A 13,911-nucleotide genomic window follows, 5' to 3' on the forward strand; every position below is an offset into this window, starting at 1 on the left:
TACATGCCGGCCATTGTGTTGTTGTTGCTTCTCAAAATGTACATGTAGTGAGATGAACAACGACGTTTTCAGTTCACTGTCGTGCCGCTGCAGTCTGTCGTAGCCATTGTGTTTATACTTTCAATTTCTATTTGTTCAGTATGTTGAGTAGAGTATTGAATATCGTTAGAATTGCTTGTTGTTGGAAAGAGATTTTCGTGATTAGGTGGATTAGACTGCACGGTAGTGTTGGTAGTAGTGTTGTTGAAGTCAGTATATTTATTAAGCGAGTTTAAGGAGTTGTTTACGTTAGAAATGAGAGAGGCTGTTGTTGGACTGAAAAGTTTGGGATTTAAGAAAGAGGCTTGTTGGGTACAGTTGTCGCTGATATTTTTAGCTGAATGTGAGACGTTGTTGTAGTCTGAACTGATCGATGCAGGTTTGTTGATGGAAATATGTTTGTTGTTGGCGTTTGATGAGTGATTTTTTCTAGTTAAAGAGTTGATTGATGAGTTGGGTGCAGAGGTGACCTCTGCGTTTTGTTTTGATGTACTAGGCAAGTCTTTGTCGGCAATTCTATGAGTATTTTTAGATTTTGTGGAATTGTTGATGGCTGAAATTTTTGTTGGTGTGTTGGATACAGAGGATACCTCTTTTGTAGGTTGAAGCACATGTGCAAAGTTAGCAGTGAGGGAAGGGAGGGAAGTATTTTCTCTATACTTTTTAAGGGCTTCGTGCATACTGCACTTTTCTAGTGTCTTTATTTTTAAAATTTCTTTGGTTTGCATATACTTTGGACACGTATAGTCCGAAGAACGATGCTCGCCAGAACAATTCGCACACATAACTCGGATGCAGTCGTTATCGTGTGGAGAAGGGAAATTGCAAATTTCGCATGTTGGGGAACCTTTACAATGTTTTTGCGTATGACCCAATTTTTGGCATGACCTGCAGCGCATTGGATTAGGCACGTACGGTCGCACAGAGGTCATCCTCCATGCGATGTTTATTTTGTTTGGAAGGGAATAACTGTTGAATGATATTAGCATAACACCAGTAGGCTTCATAACACCTTCAACTTTGCGAGTGAACTTATAAACCGCGGAAACTTCGTAAAAACTCAGTCCTTCTATTATTTCGCTTTCAGGCACATCGTTTAAAAACGGTGCATAAATGGTGCCTTTGTTACAATTAAGATGTTGATGATAGCTAGCGCTAACAGCGCCAATGTTGAAAAGACATTTCGTTTTTATAAAATTTTCTGCTACTTGCTTATTTTTCACTAGCAGTAATAGGCTGCCGTCGCGTAATTCACTAATTTTGTTTATAGCTTTGCTCACGGTAAGTAAGGCATTGTAAACACGAAAACAAGAAACCTTCGAAAGGGGTGTAGAATTCTCATCGGATTTAATCACAATATACTTTGGGTCATCACTCTTTTTTGGCGGTAAGTCAGGAAAAGCATCTTGCAGTTTTTGATACGATTTTTTACGTTTTGGTTGGGGACCTTGGGCCAGCGCAGCAAACCTGTTGTCCCCGAACTGAAAGCCCGCCGGGGGCATAGTGGAAAAATTATAAAACACTGATATAAGTATTGGATTATATATCTCACTTAAAATAAGTATTAATCGCGTTACTTAAGTAAGCAGACCGTAGTGCAAAAACAAGAACACCAGAAGAGAGCTATATGAATAGCTATAAACTCAGAGAAAGACGCTAACTCAACCAGAGAACTTAAAACATAGAGAAGGTGCAGGTTCGACAGCGAACATTTGATAAATTTGCGACACGGAATCTCACCACACAAATTCAGAATTCACGCTGTGAAATGTTAAAATTTTAACAGTTCTCCACATATTCAACAAAGAATATGAAGAGAAATAAATACATATGTATATGTATTTACGGCATATGATGAGAGGGCATATATGCTCAAGCAGAGAATATTGAAGAAAAATAAGTTCTTTGATATTCCACTTTTAACAGCGAAAAATGTGTAGAAAACACACGTCTCACACAGAGAACATAAAGACATTTTTTATTGTGTTCTCTGTCTCAAATGGCCAAAAATATGAAGACATAAATATATGTATGTATGCACGCTCCTTATGATACAGCATTGTTATATTTTCATGCTTCAATTTTAGCTTTGAACCAGGCAATCGCAATGTATGCAAATATGTATGCTTTTGCGTTTTGCCGTCGGCATTTCCATATTGGCATGTAAAAATAATTATGAGTATAAACGCATGCATAGTAATATTTACAGTCAATTTGGATTTGCATATTTAATCATTTTACTTGATTTTTACATAGTATACTCTAATATACTAATAAATATTTTTGTATTATGTTTCTTACTAATATAAATTTAATTTACCACAAAAATATATACATAAATATATCGTCTATCATATTAATCTTATTATCTGCCCATATGATTGCTTGTATACGCATGTGCGCATTCAGAAATTTATTGATTTTATCACTTATCAATACACATATTACATGTGCGCGGATTCATCTGCATGTTCATATACATATGTACATACATTCATTTATGCTTATACTTACATATGTACATATGTATATTTGTATACACTTCCGAACAAATAATGCACATACACATGTGAATATGTCACCAACAAAAAATTGAAACAATGTTCTACAAAAACAACAATTGCCTAAATAGCATAAGCATGGCAAGCCAATATGGCAGCCGAATTTGCGAAGCTCAAATGTAGTAAATTTTACAACAAAAACGATTTCATTCATAAACGCAGGCGCAAATTCCACAAGCGACCTCGCTTCATTCATAAAAACAGACCCCGTAACATCTCCCCGAGCATGCCTTCGCCAACAAGCGTCTTTTCGCGACGATGGCAAAAGCTAAAAATCATAAATTGAACAACTTTCTGATGATTCTTCACAGAAAGAAGTGACAAAAGTAGCAACATAGCCGTTGTCGATTTACAATATTTGTCTAAAATATTTTTCCGTGACTCGCAAAAATCTGCGTCGATATGTATGCACGCGCACACATCTTCATACATATTTACGCTGGTTTGTAGGCGACGCTGTTCGAGCAGCAAGGGAAGCGGTAACAATCGGCGATCGTTTGTTAGTTTCTTGCGGCACAGCTCGGATTTTCTACCAACAACACAATGTTGTGGCGCTTTACCGTCGCGTCAGTGTTTCGACACATAGAAGTACTGAACACAATGAGCGCGACCGACTGCAAACGAATATATTAGAATACACACGTTCTTAGGGACACAGTTATTGAGCCAGCTGCACAACTACATAACTGTGTCCATAAGAACGTGTGTATTGGATAGATATCGCTTGCAGTCTGTCGCGCTCAATGTGTTGAGCACTTGACTCTTTGACAAAACGCAAGTTTCGGCCATTGGTTGACCGTGACAATGGAGATGCGAAAGAAGCATCCCAGCAGATTAAAAAGCGAGATCTCCTGAAAGGAGGAATGAATGAGTCCTCCTATTGACCTCTTTTAGGAGCAATAAAAGAGATTTTTTAATTTTTCGTAGCTTAAAAATCGTACTTTTGATTCAAAAATTACAATTTAAGGGGAAATAATAACTGTTAATTTTTGTTTTCAAGCACTTGTTCATTTCAACTGTGTTTTTTAAAGCGTGCAGACGGAAGTGTTTTATATCTAAGTATTAAATATTTTAAATTGATAATTAAATGTACTCTAAAAGGCATTTAAAACGCCTAGTGAATAAAAAATTAAATAATTTATACAAAAAACAAAATAATAATACACAAAATGAAAATGATGTGAAAAGTGTTAATGAAATTGAAAGTGATACAAGCTCTAAAGAAGTTTTTGAAGAAGTTGAAAGTGGTACAGGCTCGAAAAAGTGCGTTAGGGATATCGAAAGCATCTGTTTTAGCTGATTTAGAGCACAATATACCTCTCGAAATAATTTACTGCAAGCGTTTTGCAATTACTGAAGACGATCACTTTCATTTTGTTCCCATTTTGCATCATTGTTACTAAATTAATATATAATAAAAAGATAATATAATACTTGTAAAATAATATAATATTATACACTTAATTATAGATAAATAAAATGGCGTCACAAAATAACTTTTTATTCAATTCTCTCGGTAAGTTTATCTCTTGCAAATATTTTTATAACTCTTTAGCACATTTTTTTCCTAGAATGCGGAAGTTCTTCAATTTTATGTGGAGAAAATATCAATGTGTCCACCAATACTTCCCGAAACACCACCTCCTGGCAGAAAAACATGGAACAAAGAATACGGAAGCTAGAGGAAATATCGGCGCAGAACACTATACTCCTGGAGCGGATTATTGACATATTGCAACCGAAGACGATTGAATTAATGATATTTCCTATTAAAAACATAAATGATTTAGCATCTGCCGAGTCCTTGCTTTTGAATAAGCCTGAGGCAGAAATTGTGATTATGATAAAATACATTTGATAAGATGTTACTAAACAGTTTGAGTTTATTATAGATGGCGTATCAGAAGCAAAAATTTTCAAAGAGGCCCCTATCAAAAATTTTGGATGAAGTGATTGCGGAGTCCCTGCTCTTAAAAGTGAATTGGGATGGAGCCAAAAAAAAAGTTGCATTGAAGAATTATGCTCTTTTCAATAAATTTCTTTGCGGTAATACATAATTTAAATTCATGTCATCTATTTTTTTAACAAGTTTAATTTTTAGAGGCCTTAAAAGATGATTACTCATACCCTGATTTTGGGGCAAAGATCAAAAAGGCGTTTCTCAAATGTAAGGTTCAGTTCTACAGGAACACTTATAATATAAAAAAATAATAATAGATTTCATGTACATTCACTTAATTAAAAAACTTTAACAAAAAATAAAATTATAAAAATTTGTTTTTATTAAAATAATTGCAGGTTTATGATTTATCATAGAGATCTCCTATATCAGTAATCATAGAGATCTCCTTTAGGAGTAATCATAGAGATCTCCTATAGCAGTAATCATAGAGATCTCCATTAGGAGGTTAAAAGGAGTACTCGCGTTCCAATGACATGCAATGTTAAAAACGAGTATACAATTTTACGTGTATTTACACACGAGTATTAGGAGTAATAGGGAGTATAGGATATCTCCTAAAGCCATCGACTCTGAACAAACAAATATCTTAGGTTACCAGCTAAATATAAAGTTATATTTTATTTTGTAGGTAACAGTCAGTAATAAAGTTATAAATGCTTATAATATTTGCAAACGAAGGAAGTTTTAACAATTCTTGTAATAATACTCGCTAAAGCCGAACATTCGTTAAAGATGTGATGAAGTGACAGCGTGCTTGCGCAGAGAGGGCAAGATGGATTTACTTTGCCAGTAAGAAGGTGCTGATGTGTGAGTTGTGTATGGACAATCCTTAGACGTGTGAAGATGGTAGCTTGTAGGCGAGATATATCCTTAGGATATACGACTTTTGTTCTTATGGGATTGTAGGCAGAGTACCGATGGTCGAAACGTTTCCATTCCGTAAGTTTAATTTCGTGAACGTAGCGGTCCAGCATATAACAGAGGTCGATTCTGTCGTGTGGCTCATATTGTATGGTTGGCGCTGATTCAAAAAACCGAGCTGCGTGGTCGGCATGTTCATTTCCCATAATACCAACATGACCTGGTACCCAGAGTAGTGCAACTTTATGACTGTATTTAACGCACAGGTCAGGAATATTTGAGATAAGTGAGGCCGTGTTGTGAATGTTACAAACAGTAGATAGACAAGAAAAGCTGTCCGAGCATTTGCCATTTGCCTTTGCTATGTATCGCATATTCTTTCTGTGCTTTGTAAACGGCAAAAGCCTCGGTTGTAAATATCGACGAGTAACAAGGAAGAATTCCGTCTATAATAACTTCTCCATTTGGTTTGGGGAGAGCAAAAGCTGTGTTTATCGCTTTGGACCCGTCTGTGTAAATTGCAGTCCAATTGTTTTCTTCATACGTTTTCATTCGCTCTAAGAAGAGTTTCTGAAATACTAAACTACTGGTGTTATTATTAGTTTATTTTTTTAACAACCACTCCGGCTGTTTGTTGACCCTCTTGTACTTGGGGGGCGGATATATGTTTAAGTCTTTTCCGTATTTGATACAACGGCGTAAAGTAGATTTTAGCCTGAAGTTCCGTTTATGTCGTGACGCGTAAATTACGGTTTTATGTAAGCTGGTATTTGGAGAGTATATCAGTTTTGGAATTAGTTGCATCGTTCGTTCGTATACCCTTTCCTTTATTGTTGGTAGGCCACATTCCGCCAAGATACCCTTAATATGTGATGTGGGGAAAGCGTTTATACTCCGACGGCTCGAAGAATGATAGGGAGGTTCCAAAAGTTTAAAATTAGAGTTTGCACACCATCCAAAAATAGGTAAACCGTAGTCGATTTTAGCGAGTATTAAAGCTCTTGTAGCGTTTATTAGAGATTTGGGATGAATAAAAGATCGTTTACTAGTTAAATATTTTATTATGTGTAGTCTTTTTGTTAAAATATTTCTTAGGTTAAGACATTGATACCGAAAATTAAATCTTTTTTTAAATATACTCCTAAAATATTAAAATTGCTTACGTATTCTATTACAATATTTTCAAAAACTAACTGTGGATACATATATACATTTTGTCTTTTTACAAATAAATAATTTACATTTTGGAATGGAAATTGTTGCACCAGATTTCATGCCCCATTTCTTAAACCCCGTTAGTATTTTCTTAAAAATATTGTTAGCAGTTTGGTGATTTTATATATTGCAATAAATAATAGCGTCGTCCGCGTACTCAGTGAGTTTAATGCCTTTAGTTCTAAGGCATATCTCAGTTAATTTATCAAAAGCTATAATAAAAAGCATCACCGATAGTGGCGAGCCTTGCGGTATACCATTTTTGAGAGGATGCAAACTAGATAGAGCAATGTTTATGCGAACCTGAAATTTTCTTAGGATCATAAAAGCTTTTCTTCTTCTTCTTAATTGGCGTAGACACCGCTTACGCGATTATAGCCGAGTTAACAACAGCGCGCCAGTCGTTTCTTCTTTTCGCTACGTGGCGCCAATTGGATATTCCAAGCGTAGCCAGGTCCTTCTCCACTTGGTCCTTCCAACGGAGTGGAGGTCTTCCTCTTCCTCTGCTTCCCCCGGCGAGTACAGCGTCGAATACTTTCAGAGCTGGAGTGTTTACGTCCATTCGGACAACATGACCTAGCCAGCGTATATCTCGTACAGCTCATCGTTTCATCGAATGCGATATTCGCCGTGGCCAACCCGCAAAGGACCATAAATCTTCCGCAGAACTTTCCTCTCGAAAACTCGCAACGTCGACTCATCAGTTGTTGACATCGTCCAAGCCTCTGCACCATATAGCAGGACGGGAATTATGAGCGATTTATAGAGTTGGCTTTTGTTCATCGAGAGAGGACTTTACTTATCAATTGCCTACTCAGTCCGAAGTAGCACCTGTTGGCAAGAGTTATCCTGCGTTGGATTTCCAGGCTGACATTGTTGGTGGTGTTAATACTGGTTCCTAAATAGACGAAATTATTTACAACTTCAAAGTTATGACTGTCAACAGTGGCGTGAGAGCCAAGTCGCGAATGCGACGACTGTTTGTTTGATGACAGGAGATATTTTGTCTTGCCCTCGTGCACTGCCAGACCCACTTTCTGGGCTTCCTTGTCCAGCCTGGAGAAAGCAGAACTAACGGCGCGGGTGTTAAGGCCGATGATATCAATATCATCAGCATACGCCAGCAGCTGTACACTCTTATAAAAGATGGTACCTTCTCTACTAAGTTCTGCAGCTCGAACTATTTTCTCCAGAAGCAGGTTAAAAAAGTCACACGATAGGGAATCGCCTTGTCTGAAACCTCGTTTGGTATCGAACGGCTTGGAGAGGTCCTCCCCGTTCTGACGGAGCTCTTCGTGTTTATCAACGTCAGTTTACACAGCCGTATTAGTTTTGCGGGGATACCAAATTCAGACATCGCGGCATAGAGGCAGTTCCTTTTCGCGCTGTCGAAAGCAGCTTTGAAATCGACGAAGAGGTGGTGTGTGTCGATTCTCCTTTCACGGGTCTTTTCCAAGATTTGGCGCATGGTGAATATCTGGTCGGTTGTTGATTTTCCAGGTCTAAAGCCGCACTGATAAGGTCCTATCAGTTTGTTGACGGTGGGCTTTAATCGTTCACACAATACGCTCGATAGAACCTTATATGCGATGTTGAGGAGGCTAATCCCACGGTAGTTGGCGCAGATTGTGGGGTCTCCTTTTTTATGGATTGGGCATAGCACACTTAAATTCCAATCGTTGGGCATGCTTTCGTCCGACTATATTTTACAAAGAAGCTGATGCATGCTCCTTATCAGTTCTTCGCCGCCGTGTTTGAATAGCTCGGCCGGCAATCCATCGGCCCCCGCCGCTTTGTTGTTCTTCAGGCGGGTAATTGCTATTCGAACTTCTTCATGATAGGGCAATGGAACGTCGGCTCCATCGTCGTCGATTGGGGAATCGGTTTCGCCTTCTCCTGGCGTTGTGCATTCACTGCCATTTAGCAGGCTGGAGAAGTGTTCCCTCCATAATTTAAGTATGCTTTGGGCATCGGTGACCACATCACCTTTGGGGTTATAAAAGAGTATGCTCCGGTTTTGAAACCTTCTGTAAGCCGCCGCATTTTTTCGTAGAATTTTCGAGCATTACCCCTGTCGGCCAGCTTATCAAGCTCTTCGTACTCACGCATTTCAGTCTCTTTCTTTTTCTGTCTGCAAATGCGTCTCGCTTCCCTCTTCAACTCTCTTTATCTATCCCATCTTGCACGTGTTGTGGTCGATCGTAACGTTGCGAGGTAGGCAGCCTGTTTTCTCTCCGCTGCGGTGCGGCACTCCTCGTCGTACCAGTTGTTCTTTTGCACTTTCCGAAAACCAATGGTTTCGGATGCAGCTGTACGTAAGGAGTTTGAAATGCCGTCCCACAGTTCCCTTATAGCGAGTTGTTGATGAGTGCTCTCAGAGAGCAGGAGTGCAAGCCGAGTAGAAAATCGTTCGGCTGTCTGTTGTGATTGCAGCTTTTCGACGTCGAACCTTCCTTGTGTTTGATGACGTGCGTTTTTTGCAGAACAGAGGCGGGTGCGAATTTTGGCTGCAACAAGATAGTGATCCGAGTCGATGTTAGGACCTCGGAACGCACGCACATCTAAAACACTGGAGACGTGTCTTCCGTCTATCACAACATGATCGATCTGGTTGGTAGTTTTTCGATCCGGAGACAGCCAGGTACTTGATGAATCTTTTTGTGCTGGAATCTAGTACCACAGATAACCATATTTCGGACCCCGGCGAAGTCGATCAGCCTCAACCCATTTGGGGATGTTTCGTCGTGGTAGCTGAACTTACCGACCGTAGTGCCAAAGATACCTTCTTTGCCCACCCTGGCGTTAAAGTCGCCAAGCACGATTTTGACATCGTGGCGGGGGCATCTCTCATAAGTGCGTTCCAAGCGCTCATAGAAGGCATCTTTGGTCACATCGTCCTTCTCATCCGTCGGGGCGTGGGCGCAGATCAGCGATATGTTGAAGAACCTCGCTTTGATGCGGATTGTGGCTAGACGTTCATTCACCGGAGTGAATGATAGTACTCGGCGACGGAGTCTCTCTCCCACCACGAATCCAACACCAAACTTGCGCTCCTTTATATGGCCACTGTAGTAAATGCCACAAGGACCTACTCGTCTCTGTCCTTGTCCCGTCCATCGCATTTCTTGGACGGCGGTGATGTCAGCCTTTATTTTCACGAGGACATCAACCAGCTGGGCAGCGGCACCTTCCCAATTAAGGGACCGGACATTCCAGGTGCATGCCCTCAATTCGTAGTCCTTATTTCGTTTGCCATGGTCGTCATCAAAAGAGGGGTTTCTCATCCGAGGCTGTTTGTCATTTTTCATTGGGGTAGGCTTTTTACGTGGCGGGTCCCAAACCCAGCGCACAACCCTAAGCAGGGGATGTTTCGCCTTCTCACTTTAGCTCGCCTTCGAACGGATGTTCTTAGGCTACCCAGAGGATACTTTGTCAAAGACCGGAAGTAGTGAGCTGCTTGAGTCATGTGTAAAAGAATCGTTTCTGGCCACTCCCAAGTGAATGGCGATCAGAGAACTTTCCTCACTTGCGTGAACTTCTACACATGACTCCATCCTCCATTTACTATTCTAAAAACTTTTGGACCTGTCTTCCAAGCTGCTAATTGGCTTAGCACTGCATGAATTCCTATGCGATCACAAGCTCTCTCGAAATCAGTGACCAATATAGTCGCATGGTTTTTGGTGGAGAGAGTGTCAGATATATAGTGTTGGAGTTGAATAAGTGAATCCATTGTACTGTGCTGATGTTTGAAAGCCGTTTGGTTGTGATTTATAAAATTATTTTTTGTAGCAAACCATGAAAGTCGCTAAGCAATAATTTTTTCGAAAATTTTACTTAAGCAGGATAGCAAGGAAATTGGTCTGTAAGAAGTAGTTAAGTCTGATGGTTTATTTGGTTTAATAATTGGGATAATAGTGGCTATCCGCCAGTTTTGTGGGTAGAATCTTTTGTGCCAAATTGTGTTATACAGGCAGAGCAGTCTTTCTTTAGCAGATGTAGGTAAGCTTGAAAGCATCGGGTAGGATACCCTATCAATGCCTGGTGTTTTGCCTTTAGCATTTTGTAATGCAGACTCTAGTTCGCGGAAAGTAATATCGCACTCTAATACCATGTTCACACCGAAACTTAATCACACGATTTCGGCTGTTGAATGGATTATCCCACTAATCTTAAAAATTTATCAAGATTTCGCCATACAAAAAGTTCCAAATCACTTCATTGAAATGATTTGAACTGATCCACGCTAAATCTCTCTGTGCGACTCTGATTTTGCGCAATCTACTTGTCAGCACTGGAAATCTGTTACATTATCACAGCTGATTTAGACACTGCAAAGGGAAAAAAATGTAAACAAACAAATTTTTTTAAAAGCAATAAATCTAATTTCATCTGAAAATCGACTTAACAAATGAAAAAATGCATCCATTATTTCTATTATATGGAAAATATTAAAAAAAAGCCGTCCTTTTATTTCAAAATACTATATGACAATCTTTTCTTTTGATAAATATTAAGCGATGTGAATTCTTGATTGACAATAACAGCTGTTTTTTGATCTTTCTAACGGCAGTGAGAACTGTTGGGTTATGAAATGCTTAAATATAATCTAATCTGTTAAATGTTCTGTTTGAACATGGTGTAAGCTTCTTGCTGATGCGAAGAGATTCGTTGGTGTATTTTTTTTTTTTTTTTTTTTTTTATAGTAGGGGGAAGCATCGAAAGCCGAAGTGCGGAACTTTAATCCGCTAAACCTAACCTACTCCCAACTCAGGACTCTCCCACGGAACCACCGGCTAGGTATTACTTCGTGGGAGGGACAAGACATTTAAGTCTCCTCTATTTCGCGGACTGACGGACGCCTAGTCTGTTGAAAAGATCTCAGTTTGGTCATTATGAACGCTGACGCTTCGCTGACAGCTTTCCATTTATCAGTCGACTGACACATGAGTGTGGTCAAGTTATCGACCGTAAAACTACCACCGAGTATGGTTTTTAGCTGTTCCCTTGCATTCGAAAATCGAGGGCAATGAAATAATACATGTTCAGAGTCTTCTATATGCTCTGTACACGTCGGACAGTTCGGACTAATGTCATTGTGGAATCTGAAAAGGTAGCTTCTAAAGCATCCATGTCCACTAAGTATTTGGGTCAGATAGAAATCTAAGTCCCCATGTCGTCTGTCTATCCACGTGTGGATGTCCGGTATAAGTCGATGGGTCCAGCGCCCTTTGGATGAGGAATTCCCACCGCTCCTGCCACATTTTAGTAATTCTTGTTTCTCTCCTCTGTCCTTACCGATACTGTTTTAGGCGTTGATAATTGATATAAACGCTCGAGTTCATCTCCCTGGATGTCAATGGGCGGCATGCTGCTAATACTTCAGCAGCGTCGGTTGATATATTCCGGAAAGCACTAATTACCCGAATTGCAGAAAGCCTATGCACTGCAATTATTTGTTTTGCATACGCTTTTATATCCATTGCCTGTATCCATACTGGTGCCGCATACAGTATTACGGAACTCATTGCTTTCGCTATTAAGAATCGCCGGCTGGAACGCACACAGCCTCTATTGGTCATCATTCTCGATAGCGCATTATAAATTCTGTTTGCCTTTTTCGTCAGAATACTTTGATTTGTATTAATGAAATTAACCGTGCGATTCTGTAATGTGAGACAGTCTCAAGTCTCTAAATTTGAGATTTTAAGTTAGAGACAATTTTTGAGACTTGAGACGATTTTGCTATTCTGTAAGTGACAGTCACTAAAAATTTGCGAGTCTCTCAACTGAAAACGAACAGGTCTGACCATCTGTCACATTTCATTATTTAGAGATGTATATAAAACCTGAATGAAAAAAAACTGTCGATAACAAATATTAATTTATCTTTAACGCCGTAAAAAAGATGAATTGCCAATACAAAACAAAAATGAAATGTTGTATTTAAAATACTATAGAGCTAAAATTTAAGTGAAATTGATTTTTTTTTTACTTTTACCTGATTGAGTTTTGTATAAAACATAAACACCAACAATCGATTATTATCTGTGATGATCTCTATAAGTGAATTGTCAATACATTCAGAATGGAAAACAAAGGTAAGTAAACGTTAAATTGAATATTTGCTGTTATATTCTTTTACTTGTATATAATTAAGTGGTACATTTCCAGAATCACTGCGCACAACTAAAGAGCAAATTGAATGCTACTTAGCATTTCTAGAGCTTCACGCTGAAATGAAGCTCCAGAAAACGATCCCACGCGACCCAAAAGGTTAGAAGAGCTTTGGGTCGAGCGAAAGGTCCATCACGTTCGCCTACCAAATGGAAGGAGGTAAATCTTTACATATAAACTTATATTTATATAAATATATTTCAATTGTAATAAATATCTTGTTTATTTTACAGTGTTTAAACCACTGGAAAAACCAGATTCGCTCAAGGGCAAGAAAGGCAAAAGTAAGTAGGATATTGACAGGCGGAGGACCAATGCAGGAAATTCAATCCTCCGAGTTGGAAGAGCGGGCGATGGAAATACTAGGGAGGACCGTGGTTGATGCGCTACCTGATGTCCCAACTATTGGAGTAGAGGTATGATTAAATAAAATCTTTGCGTATATGTTTATAAACATATTTTTATTAGTAAATAAAATGGAATGCTTTCTTTTATCATTTAGAACGACATTATAATCAATCTAGATCCGCAGAGTCCGACAGTAAGTGAGATGCCATCAACGTCACGTTCTCGAAGGCAGACTTCTCAGGAAATGTTTGCTGACATGATGGCTACAATGAAGAAGAGGAGCGAAGAAGAGGCAAAATTTAGAGAGACATCGCAACAATGCTTCCAAAATGTTGCAAACTCTTTGAACAATATGGCAAGTGCTATTTTAAAGCTATCGGAAGTTGTTTTAAAAAAAAAATTAAGAAAATATTTGTTTAAGTTAAGAAGATATTTTTAAGTTGTTCTTAGTAATGTTTATAATGTACATACACACCAAAGAATATGTTTATGGTAAATTATTTTTAAGTTGTTCCTATTAATGTATATAATGTGCATACATATAAAAGACTGAATAAATGAATTTATTAATTTTTTGTGAAAATATAAATGAAATATTTATTTGTAAAGATATTTATTTACAAACATTGTGTGAGAGAGTTTAAGCAGTTACGTCGTGCATTTATTCCTGCAGTGTAGTACTGGTTTGTTTGAGCTGGAGAATTATCAAGGAAAGAAGAGTCCTCAAAATTTTCCATGTCGATTTCA

The 13,911-nt window shown here is 38.6% G+C and overlaps 1 protein-coding gene across 1 annotated transcript; it reads left to right on the forward strand.

The window, feature by feature from the left end:
* Window positions 1-3,687: 3,687 nt before the first annotated feature.
* On the forward strand, window positions 3,688-4,811 carry LOC120782032. The gene is made up of 4 exons (XM_040114190.1): window positions 3,688-3,746; window positions 4,248-4,434; window positions 4,493-4,646; window positions 4,702-4,811. The coding sequence occupies exons 1-4, from the start codon at window positions 3,688-3,690 to the stop codon at window positions 4,809-4,811; spliced, it is 510 nt and encodes a 169-aa protein (XP_039970124.1).
* The last annotated feature ends 9,100 nt before the right edge of the window (window positions 4,812-13,911 follow it).

This window comes from Bactrocera tryoni, unplaced genomic scaffold (assembly GCF_016617805.1).
Source record: "Bactrocera tryoni isolate S06 unplaced genomic scaffold, CSIRO_BtryS06_freeze2 scaffold_9, whole genome shotgun sequence".
NCBI lineage: Eukaryota > Metazoa > Arthropoda > Insecta > Diptera > Tephritidae > Bactrocera > Bactrocera tryoni.

Coding starts and splice junctions, on each gene's coding strand:
- LOC120782032 (XM_040114190.1), top strand. CDS start 3,688: ATGTACTCTAAAAGGCATTTAAAACGCCTAGTGAATAAAAAATTAAAT. Junction 3,747..4,247: donor AAATTAAATAATTTATACAA/AAAACAAAATAA, acceptor CACCACCTCCTG/GCAGAAAAACATGGAACAAA. Junction 4,647..4,701: donor TTTCAATAAATTTCTTTGCG/GTAATACATAAT, acceptor TTTAATTTTTAG/AGGCCTTAAAAGATGATTAC.